The sequence below is a fragment of the Pan paniscus genome, chromosome 18 (genome assembly GCF_029289425.2).
Source record: "Pan paniscus chromosome 18, NHGRI_mPanPan1-v2.0_pri, whole genome shotgun sequence".
Lineage (NCBI taxonomy): Eukaryota > Metazoa > Chordata > Mammalia > Primates > Hominidae > Pan > Pan paniscus.
In genome coordinates, this window is record NC_073267.2 from 20,766,192 (window position 1) to 20,789,840 (window position 23,649).

The following is a 23,649-nucleotide window of genomic DNA, read 5'->3' on the forward strand; positions in this document are numbered from 1 at the left end:
CCTTGCTTCAGCCTCCTGAATAGCTGGGATTACAGGCATGTGCCACCATGCCCAACTAATGTTTGTATTTTTAGTAGAGACGGGGTTTCCCCATCATGGCCAGGCTGGTCTCAAACTCCTGGCCTCAAGTGATCCACCCACCTCAGCTCCCAAAGTGCTGGGATTACAGGTATGAGCCATCACGCCTGGCCTGATGTATTTTCTTTGGTCACTTTTTCCTCCTTCTTTCACTCTAGTCATAACATGGCACGGAAGTACGTGCAGTTTAGACATTTGTTGCACTCAATGAACAAATCTTTGTTGTTTATTTTAAAATTCAAGACAATTTTTTTGCAAATGCTGATTCAAAACGTACCAAGCCCCATCTATCATGCCTATGCCAATACAATCTGTCACAAAAAAGTTTGCTTCTCATTGTCACATAGCTGTGGGGACTGGTGGCCTTCTAAAATCACTGTCCAGCTGCTGCAAGTGTGAGGCCAGCAACCCACGGCAGGGATGCAGGAGGGAAGCCATGGCTAAGCTGTGGGCCTGGACAAAGGCCACAGATGGGGTTGAAAGGTGAGAAGCGGTAAGCTAGAGGAGACAGACGGCGTTGCCATTAAAAACAATTCAACTTCATTTTAATGTTGCTACGTAAGTTCACAATAAAATCCCTGGAAGTTCAAATTGGAAAGAGCAGTTGGGGTCATGGGCTCAACAATATAAAGGCAGATTCAGTGAGGGGTAAGGGTAGTGGCTCTGGGGGCAGACTGACCTAGATTTGAATGCCAGTTGTACCAGACTCAAGACACCTTGGGTAACTGGTTTTATGAAGTACCTCAGTTCTTCATCAGTAGAACGAGTGCTAACACCTCCATAAGACTTTTGTATGGATTGAGTAAGATAATGCATGTTAAACCACGTGTATAGTTTCTGGCTAACTGTAAACAAGAAGTTCTAGAAGTTCTAGTTATCTTTTTTTTTTTTTTTTTTTAAGAGTCAGGTTCTCACTGTGTCACCAAGGTTGTAGTGCCGTGGTGTAATCATGGCTCATTGCAGCCTTGAACTTCTGGGCTCAAGTGATCCTCCCACCTCAACCTCCTGAGTAGCTGGGAATACAGGCATGCACCACCATGCCTAATTTTTTAGAGATGGGGTCTTGCTATATTGCCCAGTCTGGCCTCAAGTAATCCTCCTGCCTCAGCTTTCTGAATTGCTGGGATTATCGGCATGAGCCACTGTGCCCAGCTAAGCTGTGACTTTTGAGGCAACCCCTTCCCTTCCACAGAGTTTAGTTTCCTCATTTGTAAAATGAGGACAAACCTAGATATTTTTGGAAGTTTCTTCCAGTTCTAATTGCCTATGATCAGATCACATCTGTTGCAGAGCTTCCTAAAAAGCCTGGAAAAGTGCAACTCTGCCCCCTGGTGGTTTGCAGCTCTCTATTCAAGATGCTATAAATCCCTCATTGGCTTCAAGACCTCCCTACCATTTTGGTTGCTGTACACTGAAGCCTCACTGGATTGCATGGTGGCTTCCCCAAATTCCGTATGCCTTAGGATATGATGCTTGGCACAGTTTTCCTTTAGTGCTCCTTTTAATAATTTTATTAGTATGGCCACAAGTTTGATGTCTACAGTACATGTTAACATAGCTGAGTACAAATATTTGAAATAAGTGTGGCAAGTTTTAAAATGTCAACTCTGAGTTATCATGCATGTCCCATGCATTTACATCTGCATCTGCAAATTGTACAATTCAATCTGTGCTTATCCTCACTGGGTCTCCCTGTGTGCCTCAGCTAGGGCAGGGCAGGGGCTCTTGTGCGTTTTTTCAGAACCAGATTTTCAAGAGCAACAGTGTTGAACTCTGGCATGCCATGGTGCATGGTGGCAACACCGGGTTTAGCTTTGGTTCAGGTAAAAATGCAATGACCAACTATTGCATTTGTGTGAGTCACCTGATTCCCCAGGGCCTGGGCTAGCACAAAGGGTATTTTGATATCCCTGTATGAGGCCCCTGGCAGTTTCTGAACCCGTTTCGTCCCACCGTGAAAGTCTAGAAGTGAGGTTCGCAGTCTTCTACCATGCTGTCAGTGATATAGCTGGAACCAAGATGGGATTCGTAGTAACTCTTTTCATCAAAGGTATTAACAGTCCAACCAACAACCTGGATTCCTTTAGCTGACCACTTCTTCAAGTAGGCCCTGGGGAAAGAGGAAAGCCAATCCTGTTAGAATAATAAGCAGCTGTCTCAGGAATCCATAATGGCCACTAAGTATGGTGTTCACTGCATACCAATAGTGCCCAGAGAATGCCTCCTAACTGGCCTCTGCACTGTGATCAGAGGGACTGTTCCAAAACCCAGGATGCCATGAACCTCCTCTACACTGTCCCAGCTTAAAACATTTCAGTAGCTCACTAATGATCGCCACCCCCAACTGTCCTTGGCACAGCCACTGAAGGTGTGCCTGACCTGGCCCCGCCTGTCTCCTTGGCTTCATCTCACACCACACTCCCCCTTTCTTTTCTGTGCTGATTAATTTTAAATTAATTGAAAGAATATTAATTTTCTTTCACTTCCTAGAAAGAACCATGCTCCTTCCTGCCAGAGCACATTACATGTATTTTTCTCTCTGATCTGGATTCCTCCCAATTCCCACTCACCCTTCAGATCTTAGCTTAACTGTCACTTCCTTGGGGATGCTGTTTCTGACAACCCAGACCAGATTAGATTATAGTCCATGCACAGTTTTCTCTGACATAGCCTGTATCTTAGTTTTAACTCTATATTGACTGGATTTTTATTTGATTAGCATCTCTCACTCTCCCACTTGGCTATAAACGTCACGAGGGCAGAGATCATGGCTTTGATTCTTTACCCACTGCATCTTCAGCTTCTCAACATGGAACCTTGCAATAGTGTAGGCACTTACCAAATATTTATTGAACTGAATCATGTATGTCTGAAATAATACTAGACCTACAACTCTAATTAGCTGAAATATACAGATACAGAATTGCCAAAGAAATGATTCCGAGATCGCTAGCAGGTTAGGAAATGGAAATTTTATGGGGAGAGGTGGGGGAGTGCCTATAACATAAGATGGTAGTGGGGAGGCTGGTGCCCACAGGATGTCTTCACTGTGGTTCTGCCCAGGATCCTGTGTTGGCTTTCAAAAAAACCAGTCACAGAAATAAAATCCCTTGCTCAGCATAGTTTTGCAGGTTCATTTTTTTTTCTTCAAAATACACTAAAAAACCGAAAATATGTGATCGACTTGGTCTGAAAACAGTGAAATATGCCTGAACTCTTCCCACCTAAGAAGCGAAATTGGCAATCCAATTTAGAGGTATGGTAAGCTTTGCAGGTCAGAACCAGTTCAGGTTGTCTACTCTGTTAATCCTTCCTTTCAAATAAGAGCATTCAGGATGTCTGTCTGGGTAAAATAAAAAACCTTCCAACTTACGGGGATACAAAATCCTTTTGCATGAGGAAAGCTGAAATTCCACACAGGTACCACAAGATATTATGCATGCTCCAATCGAGCAAAATGTCCATCATAACAAATATAAAATGTTTCCAGAAAGTATCATAGCGTGGTTTCCCATCTCCTGTATGGCTTAGGCTCCAAGGTCTGTGAGTTAATGCTGTTATTACATCCCGATCTGTTTGTCTCATCTGCAAAGGAATTTGGGGAAGTAAAATAATGATCATATGTAAAGTTGAATACTTATTAGTTTAGATTTAGCCAATGTGCTCAATCAGATGAGGTGGTCATGGTTGGTACCCTGCCCCGGTATCTACTAAATAAGTTCTCAATCATAAACCCTTTGAGAAAATAATGTGAAGAATGTAAAGCACTAATATGCAGCACATATGAGAACTTTTTTTCCCCAATCCTTAAAAACTGCAATCCTATCTTTAAAATGGAAAAATTAAAACTTCAGGATCAAATTTTAATAATGTCACGAGAATAAACTTTTAATTGGCTATCGACTTAAATCCTGGCCAGAGATAATTAATTAGAACTCAATGAGGATGGAACCAAGGTCAGTTCAAGATGGGCTGTTTAGTTTTGACCCTTTCCAGAGCAAATGGCTGAAGAGTTGTAGGGGTGAGGAGGGGGATGGGGAAGTGAGCTGGGAAGGGAGAGAAGGGATTGTGACAAGAGAATGGGAGAGGACAACAGAGAAATGGAGAGATGTGGATGGAGTTCCTTTAGTCTCTGCTCTTGTGCTCCTCTGGGGGAATGTCTTATACGTTTTAAAGGACTCTGTGGTCAAGGAAGTTTGGGAAACACTGTTCCAAATGTCTGCAAGCCCCATGACCCTATTCAACTCCATGACAGCTTCTATTGATAGGCTCTATCCTCACTGTAAAAATTTTCAATGTATGCTCTGTTGGTCACTGGTAAAGAATGCTACGGAACCAGCTTGTTATTCTGGAAACTGGTAAATAAAAGGAAAGATAAAGCATTTATTCTGCCTATTTGGTAACTAAATAGTAGAGGAGGAAAAGTTTCTTTTTAAAGATCTATTTCAGCTAATGCAAGAAGTAATAGAATTAAAATATCAACATTTTGTAGCTCCCTAGAAAATGGACAGATCTGGCCAATGAGCATCAATAGCAGCCAAAAACAACAGGAGTCAACCAGATGTCAAGTGCCTCCTGACGGAAAAACACCCTCATCTCTAGAGTTATCTTGCCAAGAATAACCAACCCTAACCTCATCAAGGCAAGCTTCCAGCTCTCGCTACCAGTTTATAGAAAATAAAGAGAAAAAAATATTAAACCATATCATGGCATAATCAGCAAAATTTGGACTTGGGTAAACTCTACAAAACAATAATCTGGTTTCTTCAGTAAATACAAAACAAGAAACCCCCCAAAACAAACAAACAAAAAAAAACAGAGAGAGAGAGAGACAGAACCTGCAAGTTTTAAGATTTACAGTTGCCAGCAGGGCACAGTGGCTCATACCTGTAATCATTTTGGGAGGCCGAGGCAGGCAGATCACCTGAGGTCAGGAGCTCGAGACCAGCCTGGCCAACATGGCAAAACCCCGTCTCTACTAAAATACAAAAAAAATTAGCCAGGCATGGTGGTGTGTGCTTGTAATCCCAGCTACTCAGGAGGCTGAGGCAAGAGAATTGCTTGAACCCGGGAGGCAGAGGTTGCGATGAGCCGAGATCATACCACTGGGCAACAGAGCAAGACTCCGTCTCAAAAACAAACAAAAAAAGATTTACGATTGTAACACGCCGATCTTACTTGGGTCCTATTCGAATGAGCAATTTATGAAAAACAACCATTTATGACATTTCCAAGACAAGTCAAAATTTATACACTGGATATTTGATGATATGAAGAATTTATTGTTAATAATTTTTAGATGGGACAATGGCATTGTGGCTATGTTTTTAAAAAGGCATCACTAGGCTGGTTACAGTGGCTCATGCCTGTAATCCCAGCACTTTGAGAGGCTGAGGTGGAAGGATTGCTTGAGCTTAGGAGCTGGAGAACTGCCTGGGTAATACAGGGAGACCCTGTCTCTACAAAAAATAAAAATAAAAAATTAGCTGGGCGTGGTGACGTGTGCCTGTGGTCCCAGCTACTTGGAAGGCTGAGGCAGGAGGATCATTTGAGCCTGGAAGGTCAAGAGTGCAGCGAGCTGTGATCACACCACTGCACTCCAGCCTGGGAAACTGAGGGAGAACCTGTCTTTTAAAATAAATAAATAAGTAAATAAATAAATAAATAAATAAAATAAAAATAAAATGGCACCACTTTTTAAAGATTCTTAATGCAATTTTATGGATGGAATAAGATTTGCTTCAAAATAACACTGGGGAGGATCAATGGGGTTATGAGTGAAATGAGCTGGATCACAGTTAAAGGGGGGGTACACTACTACTTTATTTTATGCATGTTTTAGATTCTCCATAATTAAGAATTTATTTTATGAAGGTATGTTCTGCTGTTAGTTGGTGAGAAGTAGGGGCTACATAATTCTTTTCTGTTGTGAGAATTTTACTACAGTAATCTGAGTGAGCCTATAAACAACATAAAAGAAGGGGCAAAAGAGGAATAATGGCATTCTGTAAGGAGTATGAGTACATTCCCCTTCTGGAATTTCTCTGGTTAATTTAAAAGAGGAGCTTCTCAACTGTGACCCTGATGCAGTTCAATTTAATAGGCATCTATCCTGTGCTTATGCAGCCCATTGCAATTATCTACACCAGCTCACCTAATATGTACAAGAAAAATCCCGAATGTTACCTTGTAGATAACTTCTGGCAAGAAAGAACAGACCACACTATTATTATACAGTTGAGGAAATTCCATATACATTTTCTTTAGAGCCTCAGTAGCCTGTAAAATAAAGAGATTCATATATTTAAAATTGATTAAAATGTGATAGATAGCCCCAGCCAATAACTGTCACATATTAAGTACAACCCTATGGAATAAAACAAGTTTACTAGAAATGGAGGTACTGAAAGTATTGGTAGAGTCTATTATCCACTGGGATGCATTTTAAACTCACACAAGCAGCAAACAAGGAAGAAGGTGGAGTACTGCTGCTTTACTCCCTCTGAGGGCCTCACCCCTTTTGGAATACTTTTGAAAAGTGTGGTAAGCCGTAGGTCAGATGAGGCCAGAGGCAAAATTTTCCTTGCCTTATACCCTAGTTTAGCCACTATGAAAAGTCCTTTCATACCCACAGCTCTATCACTTTGTGCCTTTTCTAAATGAAACATGAGCCAGCCAGTCTGGGAACTACAGAGGGTAGATTTCTCAGTCCAGGGGACTGAGAGGACACATTACCCATCACCAATATGGAGGGAGAAGCAATGGGGCAAGGGTAGGAGGGACTGGGAAGAGTTAAGGGGCTCCCAATTGTTCCCAAGGTGAACAGAAGTTTCTTTTTATAGTAGTCTAGCTACGAAATGAAGAAGACATGATATAATTTAAGTATTATTTGGTAACCCCTAGTGAAGTGACATCAATAGCAGCTAACAACAAGAAAGTCACCAGCCATGTGGGACGCAATGCTGCTGCTGCATAATTTGTGAAACACTGCTAATTTTTGGAATGTTACACATACCCCTAACCAAATATGATGAGCAAAATGCATTCCCCCACCAAAATAAAAAAGGACACAAATTATCCATGTCATGCCTCCTCTTCGCTAATGCAACTGAAGGCAAGCTATAGAAAGCATTTTTTTTTTCTGTTTGAACAAAGACATGCACTGTAAACTCTTTGCATTTACATTATTTAATTCTCACAACAACCTTATGTGGTAACTGCTTTTAGTATCCCCATTTTACCCATGAAGAAACTGAAGCTCATCAAAGTTAAGGTTACCCTGTAGTAAGAGCTCAGTCAAGGACTGTTGGAGTCCCAAGCCCATGATTTTGGCCACTGTGCTCTACTAGCTCCACTTTGTTGCCTACACTTGTGCCTTTCTACTACCATCTTGGTGAATTAGGTCACTATGTTCTACCCAGTCTTGGCTGAACACCCATGAGCACCCATTCAGAAGACTCAAATAGCTAGATTTTTTAAAAAAATGTCTACTTCTTTTTAAAAAGTATTCTAAGAGAAGCCAGGCGTGGTGGCTCACACCTGTAATCCCAGCACTTTGGGAGGCCAAGGTGGGTGGATCACTCGAGGCCAGGAGTTTGAGACCAGCCTGGCCAACATGGCAAAACCCCATCTCTACTAAATATACAAAAATTAGCCGGGTGTGATGGTACATGCCTCTAATCTCAGCTGCTTGGGAGGCTGAGGCAGGAGAATTGCTTGAACCCCGGAGGCAGAGGTTGCATTGAGCTGAGATCGCACCAATGCACTCCAGCCTAGGTGACAGAGTGAGACTCTGTCTCAAAAAATCTAAGAGAATAAGCATAAAAGTCAGTATACCATGGGTGAAATGTAGGACCTATCAGGGTTACCAAATGTGGGCTGCAACATCAACAATGAGCACCTGAGGTGCTCATTAAAAATACATGTTCCTTGAGCCCACCCTAGACATTTTCAGAATCTCTTCCCTAGGGAGAATGGCCCAGGAATTTATATTTTAAAATAGGTCCAGGTGATTCTAACGCAGACCAATTGGAAAACCTAGACGTATACAACTATCGGTTTACTAGAATAATAAATTAGTTACCATTCTCTTCCTTCTTCAAAAATAGGAATTAACTGTAATAAAATTAGAGTGTATACTTAGGCTCCACATTTCAGGTTTTTTTTTTTTTTGAGACGGAGTCTCGCTCTATCACCCAGGCTGGAGTACTACTGGCACAATCTCGGCTCAATGCAACCTCTGTCTCCCCGGTTCAAGCAATTCTCCTGCCTCAGCCTCCCGAGTAGCTGGGATTACAGGTGCCCGCCACCAAGTCCAGCTAATTTTTGTATTTTTAGTGGAGACAGGGGTTTCGCCATGTTGGCCAGGCTGGTCTCGAACTCCTGACCTCAAGTGATCCACTCCCAAAGTGCTGGGATTACAGGTGTGAGCCACCGCACCCGGCCCATTTTGGGTTTTAACAACTGGTTTCAATGAATATCATGGGATTAATTAAAAAAAAAAATTGGCATCATCAGAATTCTCAACCAGTAGATGGCCCTTACCGATTATTAATATTGCTAGGGGAAAAATACTCAAGTTGCCCAAATGGGGAAAAAAGTACTTGCACTTGAAAAGCTGGTTATAAGAGAACAAATGTAATCAGAATCATATCTTCCCACTGATTTTCACTGTAATAATATGTTCTTATGAGTGTAAGTGCAGGCCCTAAAATTTAAGCAAAATTTTATCTAGGAATGTCAAATACATTTGAAGAAAATAAATGATTTTCTGATAAAAGTATAACTGCTAAAATCAATGAATAAAAAACTATACATAAGGGATATAAATTATACAAAGGGATAAATCTATGTAAAAGGTATATGTTCTGTTAACTATTAGAAGCTTTTAATATAGGAATTCTCTTTAAATGCAGTCCAGTTGTCCATATAAGGCCCTTAACTTTTAAGCTAGATAAAATTGGTCTTGTGTACAACTTGAGAATTCCTTTTTTTCAAGTAACTCAAGGTTACTAGAGTGGTTTTTTTCTAGAAATGCCTTTTTTACTGTTTACTTAATATCTTTTGTAAATGCTTTATGTAAATAATAGAAACTTGACTCTTCCATTTTGTGCTGGTTTTGTAAAGTTTCCATAAAAGGCTAAAAAGTTCCATAACGCACTGTTTCCTTAAATGATATAGATTCCTGCATTGTACACTTCCATTAAACAAATATAATTTATAAAAGTAAGTTTTAAAAAGAATAAATAACAAAATATATGTAACTTCGGAAATGACCGTCAATGAAATAAGATGTCTTTTTAACAAAGTGAAGTCCACAATTTAAACTGTACCTTGTTTGCATGGCCTTTGACATCAAAGAAGATTGTGAGGTTATGGTTTAGGCACTCTGCAACAGCTTCCCTCAGGGTAGGGATCTTTTCATCAGGGAAATCATTCCTGTAAGAGAAGAGAAAATACGTTGTAGGAAAAAAGAGAAACAGATAAACTGTATTGCAACAAACATTTTGCATATGTCTCTCAATCAAAAGGAAAGAGTGTTTTCTCCAACTTTCTTTTTTCGACCATAGCAAAGTCCAAAGATACTTTACTTTAAGATTTTTTTTTTTTTTTGAGACGGAGTCTTGCTCTGTTGCCCAGCCTGGAGTGCAGTGGTGCAATCTCAGCTCACTGGAAGCACCAACTCCCAGGTTCAAGCAATTCTCCCGCCCCAGCCTCCCAAGTAGCTAGGACTACAGGCGTGTGACACCACGCCTGGCTAATTTTTTGTGTTTTTAGTAGAGGCGGGGTTTCACCATGGTGGCCAGGCTGGTCTTGAACTCCTGACCTCAAGTGATCTACCTGCCTTGGCCTCCCAAAGTGCTAGGATTACAGGTGTGAGCCACTGCGCCTGTCCTACTGTAATAATTTGAACCAAATTATAGATATTCTTTTTTCCACATTTTTATTGCTATACACTTAGACATATTTTTGTGATATGCGCATAATGTATAATGATAAAATCAGGGTATTTAGGATGTCCATCACCCCAAATATTTATCATTTCTTTGTGTTAGGAACATCTAAATCTCCTAGCTATTTTGAAATATACAACAGATTGTTAACTATAATCACCCTACTATGTTATTGAACACTAGAATTTATACCTTCTATCGAACTGTATGTTTGTACTCATTAACCAAATTCTCCTTATTCCCCTCTTCCCCCAACCCCAAACCCTTCCCAGCCTCTGGTAACTATCATTCTCCTCTCTACCTCCATGAGATCAACTTTTTTAGCTCCCATATATGAGTGACAACATGTAATATTTGCCTTTCTGTGCCTGGCTTATCTTATTTCATTTAACATAATACCTTCAGTTCCATCCATGTTGCTGTAAATGACAGGATATCATCCTTTTTTATGGCTAACTACATAGTATTCCATTGAGTATATTTACCACAGTTTCTCCATCCATTCATCCACTGATGAACACTTAGGTTGATTCTGTATCTTGGCTATTGTGAATAGTGTTGCAATAAACATGGGGGTGCAAGTATGCCTTTGATACACTAGTTTCCTTTCTTTTGGATAGATACCAACTAGTGGGATTACTGGATTGTATGGTAGTTCTATATTTTTAGTTTTTTGAGAAACCTCCATACTGTTTTCCATAATGGCTGTACTAATTTAGATTCCCACCAACAGAATATAAGAGTTCCTTTTGCTGTGTATCCTCGCCAGCATCTGTTATTTAAAAAATCTTTTAAATAATGGCCATTCTAACTAGATAAGATGGTACTTCATTGTGGTTTTGATTTGCATTTCCCTAATAATTTGTGGTGTTTTTTCATATGCCTGTTGGCCATTTGTGTGTCCTCTTTTGAAAAATGTTTATTCAAATTAGGATTCGAATAGATGTTTTTAATGGGATTATTATTGTTTTTGCTGTTAAGTTCCTTGTATATTCTGGATATTAGTTACTTGTCTGTTGAATAGTTTGCAAATATTTTCTCCTATTCAACAGGTTTTCTTTTTACTCTGTTGATTATTTCCTTTGCTGTGCAGAAGCTTTTTAGTTTAATATAGTCACATTTGCCTGTTTTGGTTGCCTGTGCTTTTGAGGTCTTAGCCATAAAATCTTTGCCTAGATCAATGTCCCAGAGCTTTTCCCCTGTGTTTTCTTCTAGTAGTTTTATAGTTTCTGGTCTTAAATTTAAACTTTTAATCCATTTTGTGTTGATTTTTTAAATATAGTGAGAGATAGGGGTCTAGTTTCATTATCCTGCATATGGATATCCAGTTTACCCAGTACCAGTTATTGAAGAGAGTTCCTTTCCCCCACTGTAATGTTCTTGGTGCCTTCATGGAAAATCAGTTGGCTGTAAATATATGGATTTATTTCTTGGTTCTCTATTGTATTCCACTGGTCTATGTATCTGTTTTGTGTGTGTGTGTGTCTGTGTGTGTGTGTCAGTATTTATACCAATACCATGCTGTTTTGGTTACTGTGGCTTTGTAGTATATCTTGAAGTGAGGTAGTGTGATATGTCCAGCTTTGTCCTTTTTGCTCAGTATTGCTTTAGCTATTTGGGCTTCTTTATGGTTCCATATGAATTTTAGGATTGTTGCTTTTCTATTTCTCTGAAGAATGTCTTTGATATTTTGATAGGGATTGCACTGAATTGTAAATTATTTTGAGTAGAATGGTCACTTTAGGAATATTAATTCTTCTGATCCATGAGCATGGGATGTCTTTCCATTTGTGTCCTCTTAAGTTTTCTCATCAGTGTTTTGTAGTTTTCCTTGTAAGAGCTAGGTATTTTATTGTTTTTTTTTGGTAGCTATGTAAATGGGATTACTTTCTTGATTTCTTTTACAGCTAGTTCATTATTTACGTATAGACATGCTACTGATTTTTGTACGTTGATTTTATATCCTGCAATATTACTAAATTTGTTTATCAGTTTTAACAGTTTTTTGGTGAAGTCTTTAGGTTTTTCTACATACAAAATCATGTTGTCAGCAAAGAGGTACAATCTGACTTCCTCTTTTTCCAATTTGGATGCCTTTTATTTCTTTCTCTTTCCTGATTGCTCTGGCTAGTCAATCATTCCATATTTAGCAAAATTGATACGAAGGTTGAAAGAATCATGGAGGAAGTAATTAACCATATTATCCAGAGTTTGCTGTACTTGGAACTGATAAAACTGAAAGTATCCAGTAAGTACAGACTAAATGTAATCATAAACTTCCCTTTTATTGCATAAGACTTTCAAACATGCTGTGGTTGCTTTTAACCACAAGTAGGTTGGGCTGTAATTGTGTAAGAAGCAACAAGTAAATGGTTTGCACAAGCACTTTTAGAAAGGTTAAGACAACTGGACCACATGGTGGTGCCCAAGACATTTTTAATTCATATCCTGGTGACAAGTGAGCATTGAAAACCCAAGACTCGTAGATGAGAAGAATTGAAGCACACAGACACCTGAGCACAGAGATTAGAGATTGATGGTCTTTGGTTTCTTATATTGTATAATGGATGTTATTTTTCTGTTTTTTGTTTTGTTTTGTTTTGATTTGTTTTCCTTTTCTGGTAATTCTGTGCTTCTGACGCTAGCTATAAATTGGGGTTCCCACCTCCTCCTCCTTGGGTTCAATTAATTTGTTAGAGTGGCTTGCGGAACTCAAACATGTTTACAGGTTTATTATAAAGGATGTTACACAGCATACAGATGAAGACATGCGTAGGGTGAGGTATGGGGAAAGGGGCATAGAGCTTCCATGCCCTTTCTGAGTGCTCCATCATTCAGGAACCTCCATGTGTTCAAATACAGATATTCTTGACCAAAGACCAGCAACAACAACAAAAATCATTTAATTTTTAAGAAATCACTGAATTTCTATTGAATTAATAACATTATTAATAACCCTACTCCCCAAAGGGCAGAGTATATGCCACCTTTGGAAAACTCAAAGACTTAATTTTCAGAGTGTAATTTCCCTAATAGAATGCTATGCAGGAGGAATTCTTAGGAATACATAAATCTGTTAACTGTATTGTGTATTTATTTAAGTGCAACTGTTTAAAATAAATAATGTTCTAAGACATAATTTTCTGATAAAGAAAATGAAAACTAAGTGCTTGATACAAAAGAAATTAGCTTTTCTCTCATAATAAAATTATTATTTAACTTAATGCTAATTCAACTGCATTATTTCAACTGTAAGATCGTGCTTTTAAAAAAGGGAAGGATAGGCCAGGTACAGTGGACTCATGCCTGTAATTTCAGCACTTTGGGAAGCTGAGGCAGGCAGATCACCTGAGGTCAGGAGTTCGAGACCAGCCTGGCCAACATGGCGAAACCCCGTTTCTACTAAAAATGCAAAAATTAGCCGGGTGTGGTGGCACGTGCCTGTAATCCCAGCATTCTGGAGGCTGAGGCAGGAGAATCACTTGAACCCGGGAGGTGGAGGTTGCAGTGAGCCAAGATCATGCCATTGCACTCCAAACTGGGCAACAAGAGTGAAACTCCAACTCAAAAAAAAAAAAAAAAAAAAAAAAGATAAGGATAATTTAAACATTACAGGCAATTATCCCAGCCATTCTAATCAATTTCTATTCCCTGAGAGTGAAAGATGGGAGACCTGAATTTGTTATTCCTTTGGCTGATCTTAGTTTCCTCCTTATCCTCCTCTCAGGACAAGCATCTCATCACACTGAGCATAATTCTAGAGAAAATATCTATTTTTTCCCACAACATAATCCGTAAACACAAGCCAATTACTTCATTTAGTTTTCAATCATAGAACACACTCTGTTCCAATAGTGGAGCAAAGACTGGTTGTGTTAAAGACACTGAGATAATATGTTGCCTTTGCTGTCTTCTTAAGGGATTTTTTGAAAATCACAATTTTTTTTCCTAGGATGCACAAATTCCAGAGAAATGGACTCAGTGCTCCCTTAAAGGATTTTTAAGGGTAATGATGACCCTAAACATTTTTGCTTTAAGTATTAACTTTGAACCTGACATTTTATTAGCTGCAATGTCATTATAATATTCAAACCAGCCTTTCCCTTGCATAAGCAGAGCAATACAATATCTGATGACACTCAAGAACAATTCTAGCAACTTGGACTCATAATTCTCAAGTGTTACCAATATTCTTTCCTGCCTACAGTATGACTTCCTTCGGCAGACTAATGTTTTTCAGATCCTAGGAAAACAGGTCTGGATCATCTTTTAGGAAAAAGTATAACTTAATTGTTGGGTCAAATACTTAATTTTCCAAGAGAATCAATCATTGTCTGGATAATTGATATTACATGAATAACCAGTGAGCACACACTTTTCAGTACTGCAAAGATGACAAGCAGAGAGGGATTTAAATAACCACATTCCAAAGTACAGTATATTACTCAGCATACCAATTCCAAGGGTGTTTACCGCTGTAAGTGGGGAAGAGGATGTAGGTTCTGTGATCATGTAAGTTTGAGAAAAGCTAAGTTACAAGTAAGAATCAGCTGATGTGGACTGTTTATCCACAACAGAAGTATTCAGAATACACTGTTTGATCTTACTTGAACCCTGTTTTTGCGGAACATCTTGTAAGATTAGCTCTAGTGTATATACTTTGGAAGCTATGTTTACACTCTACCAGGAAGGAATTAAATTAGACACTGAAAGAACTTTTGCTCTTACAGGGTTGAAAGACACTGGGGGCAGCTAAAAACAGCATGATTTGGACTAAAACTTGGGATAGATTCTAGTTTTGGCTTCTTTATGAACTAGTTATTTGCCCTTGAGTAAATAATTTAACTTTTCTGGGATTATATCTAAAGGCAAGATTGATCTAGATCTATAGTATCCTATATGGTAGCCACACATGGCTATTTCAGTTTAAATTTACATTTAAATTAAAAATTCACTTCCTCATGTCACTAGCCACATATCAAGTGCTCAATAGCCACAAGTACCTACCATATTACACAGTGCAGATATAAAATATTTCCATCATTGCAGAAAGTTCTACTGCAAAGTGCTATTCCAGATGATTTCTAGGATACTCTCTATTCCTACAATTCTGTGATTCCTCAGAAGTTTGTTATGAGGATCAGAAGAATTAAATGGGTTAAGTTAAAATGTGATATTATAAGGTTACTTGAAGCTTTTAATGAATGTATAATTTGCTTCTTGGTACACCTGAAGGCAAGAAGATTGCCAAGCAATGGCTTTCAGCCTCATGATTCTATGACTAGACAGTATTATCTTGAGAATAATTCTGAAGCCAAATTTAGCCTCAGTGGGAAAGATTAAAAACATAATGCCAAATTTCTGTTGTTCCTGGCACTTGCTCATTACTTACGAGACCTACGTACAGTTCAAAACAAAACAAGACAACTCTCCTGGGGCAGATGTAATTAGAAGGCATCAGTGTCTGTCATTTCCAATAAAAGCTAAAAGATCTGTTTAAGTGACAATAAACTACTTACCTGAGTCTGTGGTTTGCTGCAGGATTCAGCTTCCTAATTTGTTCAAATGTCAAATCACACAATCGACCAGTCCCATCAGTCGTCCTATCTACTGTGTTATCGTGCATTAAGACAGGAATCCCGTCAGAAGTAAACTCAATGTCCAACTCCACGCCTGTTGCTCCATTCTTAGCTGCCTTAACAAAAACATCAAGAATATTACTGTCAAATGGCCACAAACATTATTTTGCATCTAACCACCCAAAAGACCAGCAGGGCTCCTAAGACAGCTGTCCTTTTTGATTCATTTTCCTTCCACTTCCCCCACCAAACAGCAATCCTGATCTGTTTCTGTTTTCTGTGTATATAACCTTACTTCAATTCCTAACTGATGGATTCCTTAAAAACTTTAATTTTCCCACTCTTCTTACTTTCACAGTGGAAGACTAGGAGACTTCAGGAACTTATGTTTTCTCTGGATGTTTAACTATATGGGTCATCAATGGCTTATGAATACTTAGACAATTCCACTGTTTACCTATACTCTTTGTTGGTACAGCAGTTCTGATGATCACCCCACGGTTGTTGATTAGTCAGATATTTCACTACTTTGGCATAAATGAGTCAGGTTTTTGTTGGTTTAATTCCACCCTCTACCACAAAGACACCACGCCTGCTTCTAGGACATATCACATTTTGTTTATGTAAGCAGCACTGGCTGTTGGCCAATAAGTTGTTAAGCTTGATGAGATAGATTAGAATTTATCTAAATAGAGAATTTGAACCTTAAATTACACGAGCCATGCTCCTCTGGAGACACACTATTTAATGTTTGCTTCCTTGGCTTCCTCATCACAATAAAGATGTGAAATGCTCATTACGATGAAGATTTCTTTCTTTTTTTTTTTTTTTTTTTTTTGGAGACAGGATCTGGCTCTGTTGTTCAGGCTAGAGTGCAGTGGCATGATCTCGGCTCACTAAAACCTCCGCCTCCTGGGTTCAAGCCATCCTCCCACCTCAGTCTCCCAAGTAGCCGGGACTACCGGCACGTGCCACCATGCCCAGCTAATTTTTGTATTTTTTGTAGAGATGGGGTTTCACCATGTTGTCCAGGCTGGTCTCGAACTCCTGAGATCAAGCAATCCTCCTGCCTCAGCCTCCCAAAGTGCTGGGATTACAGGTGTGAGCCACTGTGCCCAGCTATGATCAAGATTTTTAATTTTTTAAAAAATATTTTAAGTCATGGTCTATTGCAAACATCAACAGTAAAAAAGATTTAACATATGTGAATATTTTGACCTAATTTCCTCAGTCTCTTTCTGTACTAAAACAAAAACAAAAACAAAAACTATTATTTATTGAGCCTTTTCTACTTGCCAGGCACTCTTCTAAGTGCTTTAAATGTATTAACTTATTTGATCCTCACAACCCTGAAGCAGGTACTATTAATATTCTCATTTAACAGATAAGAAAACTGAGACAAAGAAAGAGTAGGAAACTTGCCCAGGGCTGCACAAGCTAGGATGCAGTAGAAGTTGCACTCTTATCCTCTTCAGTTTTACTATCAACACTACAGATACAGCTGAAATTCTCCCTTTCATTCTCCTCCTTTCCTCTCCAGGGGTAATTACCATCTTAAAGTTGGTGTATATCATTCTCATGTCACTCCCTTACAGGTTTTTATTTAAGTACCCATAAACAACACAAAGCACTGTGCTAGTGAATAGTTAAGATTTCAATAAATGTTAGCCATTGTTATTTATTATGTCCTTTTAAACACATCTTTAAAGGTAATATAGTCAAATTTATCAATAACGTCCTTTATGGGTGGAGATTTTTCTGCTTTATTTAAATCTTTTCCTTTTCCCATGTGATACAGATGTACGACTATTTTGGAAAAACACATCACATTTTCCCTCTGCTCTCACAACAATCAACCCCAACGTCTGTGACCAAAAATGTGGGGGTTTTTCCCCACCAATAAGTAGTGGACACCAGCTGGGTATCCTCCAACTCAATTTTGACACTATCTACCTGGAGATAGTGTCAGATCAGAGGTTGAGGGCTTGGTCCCCAAGACTGCACCCCACCCTCCTCCAGACACAAATAGCAAGCTGGGGCCTATGGAACTTCTGACCAATTGGCTTCAAGTCCTCTTAGGTTTATTTTAGTTTTTATTTTTTTAATTCCTCTTAGGTTTTTATGGAAGCTTCATGATGTCAGCATTCCTTCCCCCAGGGTATAGGGTGGGGTCCCTCTCTGAGGAGGGTCTCAAGACTCACAATTTGAAAGACAGGGAAAGATTCCAGTCCTGCCTTGGGGTAGGTGAAAGGAGGGCAGGAGAGATTCCATTTCCCAAGGCCTGCTCCTAAGGCCTAGGATGCCTAACAAAATACTGTAGCAAGGGCTGAGAGTTATGAGCCAGGAACCATGGATGAAAACCTATATATGTGTGTATATGTGCATATATATATATACATACACAATACTTAATAGATTACAATATAGTGTAAACATAACTTTTATATGCACTGGGAAACCAAAAAATTTGTGACTCCCTTTATTACTATATTTGCTTTATTGACTATTTACTCAGGTCTGGAACTGAACTTGCAATATCTCCTATATATACTAATATGTGAATTAGAACCAGGGATTCATCTTTTTATCTCAATTACTGGAATAACATAGAAGTACTGGTAAAGCTGGCCAGGCAGTAGCTCATGCCTGTGATCCCAGCACTTTGCCTGTAATCCCAGCACTCTGTAATCCACTGAGGCAGGTGGATCACTTGAGGTCAGGAGTTTGAGACCAGCCTTGCCAACATGGCAAAACACCATCTCTACTAAAAACAAAAAACAAAAATTAGCTGGGAGTGGAGGAGCACATCTGTAATCTTAGCTACTTGGGAGCCTGAGGCACAAGAATCGCTTCAACCTGGGAGGTGGAAGTTGCAGTGAGTTGAGATCGCCCCACTGCACTCAAACCTGGGTGACAGAGAGAGACCCTGTCTCAAAAATAAATAAATAAACAAATAAAATTATTGGTAAAGTCGAATGTATACATACATATATACATTTCTGACAGTGCTAGAATTTCTGGTAGATTATAAATGAGATATAGAAGGAAAAACTTGACAAATGTGAGTTGAGTGTATTCCAAAAACAGATACACTACTATAAACAGTGGCAAAGGAAGGAAATTACACCCACAGTACATTCTCCACATGGGCCAAAGTGCAGCTTTAAAAGTATAAATCTTGGCCGGGCACAGTGGCTCATGCCTGTAATCCCAGCTACTCGGGAGGCTGAGGCAGTAGAATCACTTGAACCTGGGATACAGAGGTTGCAGTGAGCTGGGGTTGCGCCGATGCACTGTAGCCTGGGAGACAGTGAGACTTCGTTTAAAAAAAAAGAAAAAAAAAAAAAGAAAAAAAAAGGAAATGAGGGAGGCCAGGCATGATGGCTCATGCCTGTAATCCTAGTACCTTGGGAGGCCGAGGCGGGTGGATCACTTTGAGGCCAGGAGTTTGACACCAGTCTGGCCAACATAGCAGAACCCCATCTCTACTAAAAATACAAAAATTAGCTGGGCGTGGTGGCACACGCCTGTAATCCCAGCTACTCCGGAGGCTGAGGCACGAGAATCGCTTGAACACGGGAGGCAGGGGTTGCAGTGCGTGGAGATTGCACCACTGCCCTCCAGCCTGGGTAAAAGAGTGAGACTCTGTAAAGTAAAAAAAAAAAAAAAAAAAAAAAAAAAAAAAAAAAAAAAAGAAGGAAGGAAGAAGAGAGAGAGAAAAAAGAAGAGAATCAGATATATTTACACAGATGCAAAAGTGCCTAATCCACTGAAAAGCCCTCTCTGTAAGCTGTCATTATGAAGCCAGGAGAATGCCAAGAGCTGGGAGGTATCAAAAGTTTCAGGAGTGCCTTGTGAAAAGGAGGGGGCAGAAACTGATGTGAGTCCAGCTGCCAGGGTTGTGCGAGTGCGAATGTGTGTGTCTGGGGAAAAGGTGATAAGGAAATGACTCAAATGATTTAGAAGACAAGCAAACGTATGTCTTGTGAAGGGTGATCTATTTAGACTAACCTCAATTACTGACCAAGACCCTATTTGACCTGACCCATTTTCTACTTCATTCACACACCAGTCTTTGTTCTGTTCCTTGAAGTCAGGCCACACACTGCCTCTTCTGTTACCTGAACACCCCTATATTATTCCCATCTCAGGACCTTCTTCACCTGCCTGGCTCCTTATAATTCCGGTTTCTGTTCAAATGTTGCTTCTTCGGAGACGATTTCTCTTGACTATTCCATCTAAATAAAATAGCGTAACTCTTTCCTTCGAGTTCCCCCGATTTCTTCATTGCACCTTTCACTCTCTTAAAGTTATCTCATTTATGTGTTTACTTGTTTAAGGCTTGCCTCCCCCATTCCGATGTACACTCTGTAAACCAGGGACACTTTTGACCTTGTTCCTGGCTGTATGTAACCTCAGCGTCAGGCGCACAGAAACTATATACATATCTGCTGTCTTCTGTAAATATAAAACCTCAAGTCCGGAGATCCCTAGACACTGGGAGGGATCAAGGGCCGGGAGTGTGCCTTGTGGACGAATGAGGAAGTGGGAAGGCCGTCCTGAGAAGATCGGGGAACCCTGGGAAGGAAAAGTAGAAGTCCGAGCTCTCGGGAGGACCGAGGGGCGCGAACGTGGGGGTCTCACCTGCCGAATGGCCGCCAGCGTGTTCTCGGGCGCGTCGTGGCTGCCGCCACGGTGGGCGATGGCAGAAATGCGGTCCCGGGGCTTGAGCACCTGCAGGGCCCTGCAAGAGGGCACCGGCTCAAAGCTGAAGACGCGCAGTAGAACGAAGAGGCTGCCGGTGAGGAGGCAGGCATTGACCGGGCTCCGCGTCACCAGCAGCAGCACTAGCAGCAGGAAGGAGAAAGGGCCCAGGAGGCCGCCCTGGTCCTCCCACAGCCACATGCCGGCGCCCGCACCGGCACGGACGGGAGTCCCGGACCCGCCGGGCTCCTGGGGCAGTAGAACGAGAAGCGAGGGGGAGGGACCAAGGCACCGGCAGCAGCAGGAACCCTCTGAGGGGACCAGCGCCGCACAATGGCGGCAGCGGACACATCCAGAGAGGGAGTCGGCCGCCCAGCCAATCAGGGATCGGGATTCGCAGCGCCAGTGGGCGGAGCCGCTCCATGGCAACGGGGGAGGGCCCAGGCCCCAGGCCCCAGGCTCACGTTCCAAATCTAAGGTGGATTAGGGTTTTCCGAGGTCTGAACTTCAACCTGGGCGTTCAGACTCCTAGGCGAGAAAAGGAGGGATAAGAACCGTCCTAAAGCTGTAGGACTGGAAGGGATTTTAGTGACTCCTTTATCTGCCCTTGAGGAAACTGCATTCCAGGGAACCTGGAGAGGCTTAGACTATCAATTCAATTCAATTAATTCAATTCAGTTCAGTTCAGTTCAATTCAAGATGTGCCAAATACCGGTGCAGGTGCTCCGGACACAGTTGAACAGGACCTACAGGGTTTTTGCTCTTATGGGATTCACATTCTTGTGGGAGGAAATAAAAGTTAGCAAGTACACCTAACGTTTACAGAGCACTTACCATGTCCCAGGTACTTGACGAGCAAACACTTTATATGCTTATCTCATTCTCAATACAGCCTAACAGTTACTATCAGGAGACTGATTTCAATCGACTTTATTTTCCAGATTCTGGGGGACTGGAAGAGCCTAGCAAAGAAGGCACAATCGGATTATAAAACTGGAAGGGGTTTTAAGGATTCCCTTATTTCATAGATGCGGAAACTGAGGATAGGTGAATTAAGCAGTTAATGGCAGGGTGGGGACTGACATAAAGGCCTCCCCAGTGATTTGTGACATTTTCACTCCTCCTCCCCCTAATCTTACTTCTGCTAAGGGCTTTTGTACCAGGCACTGTGCAAGAGTTACCTCAACTGTGCCTCACAACCACCCTTGTGATAGGCACTTTTAAAACCCCCATTTTACATATGCAAAAACAGGCACTGGAAGGAGGGTAAGAGAGATAGACCATGAAGCCGAGTTAGGGAGTGAAAAGGGGCCCCTGGACATATTTTGGAAGGCTGGTAACATTTTTATGTAGAGAACTTTGCAAAAATATTCAGGGATTTTTCTGTTACCTTTTTTTCCTTTAGTGCATTTTCCCACTGATTTGCAAAAGGGGATAGATGTCTTAAGCCTTCCAGTTGGCATCTAGGATTCAGCCTTTTTTTTTTTTTTTCTTTCAGACAGTCTCACTCTATCGCCCAGGTTGGAATGCAGTGGTGCAATCATGGCTCACTGCAACGTCGACCTCCTGGGCTCAAGCGATCTTCCGACCTCAGCCTCCCGAGTAGCTGGGTCCACAGGCTCGCGCCACCCCACCCGGCTAACGTTTAAAATTTTTGTAGAGATGCCGTCTCCCTTTGTTGCCCAGGCTGATCTCGAACTCCTGGGCTCAAGCGATCCTTCCGCCTCGGCTTCCAAAATGTTGGAATTATAGGCGTAAGCCATCACGCCCGGTGGGTTCAGCAAGTTTTTACCTACAAGAAAATATTTTGGTGAATGTTACATGTTTTCTAACGGCTGCATAGAAAGGGGTTATCTTTATACAGATAAGAAAAAAATGGCAACTTCAAGGAACACTTCAGGGGGCTTCAGACCCTGAGGGGTGTTCCTATTCTACTAAATAAGTAAATTTATTAATAAATTCTAGTCTCTAGCTTGCAAGGAAGACTACGTTTCCCGGCGTGCAGCGTGCTGGCCGTAAGCATTACGTCCTCCATCGCGGGCGCGCAATGCACCTCGGGGATGGTAGTGTTCTGGTGGCCCAACGGTTTTAACAGCCCGGGAATCAACCACCGGAAGTGCCGGCCCTGAGAGGTGGAGTCGGGGTGGCAGCGGCGGCGGTTGCCAGGAGCCCGCGTTGCAGCCTGAGATCCGTAATATGGCGGGGAGGAGGAGGAGAAGGCGGCGGCGGACCGAGCTGCGCTCTGTCAGTACCATTTGAGCCATTCGCTTCCTGACAAGGCCCGTGGCGAGGGGAGAGGAGCTGAAGGGGCCGTGGGGGATCAGGTGTGTGCATGAGGAGGGGGCTTGAGCCTTGACGGGTCCGGGCTTAGAGGTGGTCTGGCGAGGCGAAATTGGCGCCCTGAGAAGCTGAGGGCGGGCTCTGTGCTGGGCTCCCGGGCCTCGAGCCCCCTGGAAAGGCGCCGGCTGTTGGGAGGCGGGACCCCGGGGGCAGCCAGCACCGGGCGCTGAGGTGATGCTCCGATGCCGGCCCCGCCTGGAGGGCCCTCGGTTTGGAGTCTTAAATCGGAGGAGCTGGAGGAGGTGGGCATGGGGCGCTGGGGAGAGGGCAGGGGGTCGTCCCTGGTGAATAAAACTCGGGCCAGAGCCGGAGAACCCCATCGTGGTGATCAAATTGTTTGGGCCGTTTTTCTTCTCCCTCCCACGGTGCTGGAGAGGGAGGCTTCCCCGGGGTGTGCATTGGCCATTTATGAGCCCCGGTTTCCACAACCAAGGCCCTAGGAGCGCTGCTTACTTCGCCTTTGCCACTCTGGGGCATAAACTTGAGGATAATAAAGTAATCGATTGCTCCTGAAGCTGCTAGATGGTTCCCACCCTTTGATTCTATTCTGGTTACGATCCAAGCTCCCTACCCCCAGTTTGGGCAAATGGCAGCCATCTCGAGATTGATTTGACGGGGAGAGGTCTAGGGACAGGGAAATGAGGAAGCCGTTGTCCCCTTTTCTATATTTTTCAGTTTCATTTGAAACCTACGGGGAACCAAGCACTGTCGCTGCCCTCCAGGAATTCATACTCTACTGCTAAAAATCGTCATCATCATTATCCTCTTAATAAGAAAAGCAGTCCCCATTATTTGTTGCTTTCTGCGTGTTCTGCACTATGTTAATTGCCCTACATGCATTAGCTCATTGAATTCTTACAACATTCCTTTGAGACGGATACCGTGATCATCCCTCTTTTACAGAGGACGAAACAGGTGTGGGGATGGTAACTGGCTTGCCAAGAACTTGCAGCTAGTATGCACCTGAATAAGAAATCTTCCCCTTTACCGCTTTT

The 23,649-nt window shown here is 41.6% G+C and overlaps 2 protein-coding genes across 7 annotated transcripts in view; one reads left to right on the forward strand and one right to left on the reverse strand.

Annotated features, from left to right (window-relative positions):
- Positions 1-606: 606 nt before the first annotated feature.
- Positions 607-22,419, reverse strand: GDE1 (glycerophosphodiester phosphodiesterase 1). Its single transcript, XM_003830563.5, has 6 exons — positions 20,255-22,419; positions 15,551-15,726; positions 9,411-9,516; positions 6,265-6,357; positions 3,452-3,663; positions 607-2,188 (listed from the first exon to the last, which is right to left on the reverse strand). Exons 1-6 carry the CDS (start codon positions 20,513-20,515, stop codon positions 2,041-2,043), a joined length of 996 nt encoding a protein of 331 aa, XP_003830611.1. The 5' UTR covers positions 20,516-22,419; the 3' UTR covers positions 607-2,040.
- Positions 22,105-23,649, forward strand: part of CCP110 (centriolar coiled-coil protein 110) — a 29,913-nt gene continuing 28,368 nt past the window's right edge. For 2 of the 6 annotated variants that reach the window (XM_057300042.2, XM_057300043.2), the window contains exon 1: positions 22,418-22,638. The gene's annotated coding sequence lies outside the window, so the exon portion shown is untranslated. Of the gene's footprint in view, positions 22,639-23,649 lie in introns of all 6 variants that reach the window. The other 4 variants (XM_024925962.4, XM_008956014.4, XM_008956011.5 and 1 more) reach the window with 3 other exon arrangements.

Coding starts and splice junctions, on each gene's coding strand:
- GDE1 (XM_003830563.5), bottom strand. CDS start 20,515: ATGTGGCTGTGGGAGGACCAGGGCGGCCTCCTGGGCCCTTTCTCCTTC. Junction 9,517..15,550: donor GCAGCAAACCACAGACTCAG/GTAAGTAGTTTA, acceptor CTTCTCTTACAG/GAATGATTTCCCTGATGAAA. Junction 3,664..6,264: donor TGCCAGAAGTTATCTACAAG/GTAACATTCGGG, acceptor ATTCCTTTGCAG/ATGAGACAAACAGATCGGGA.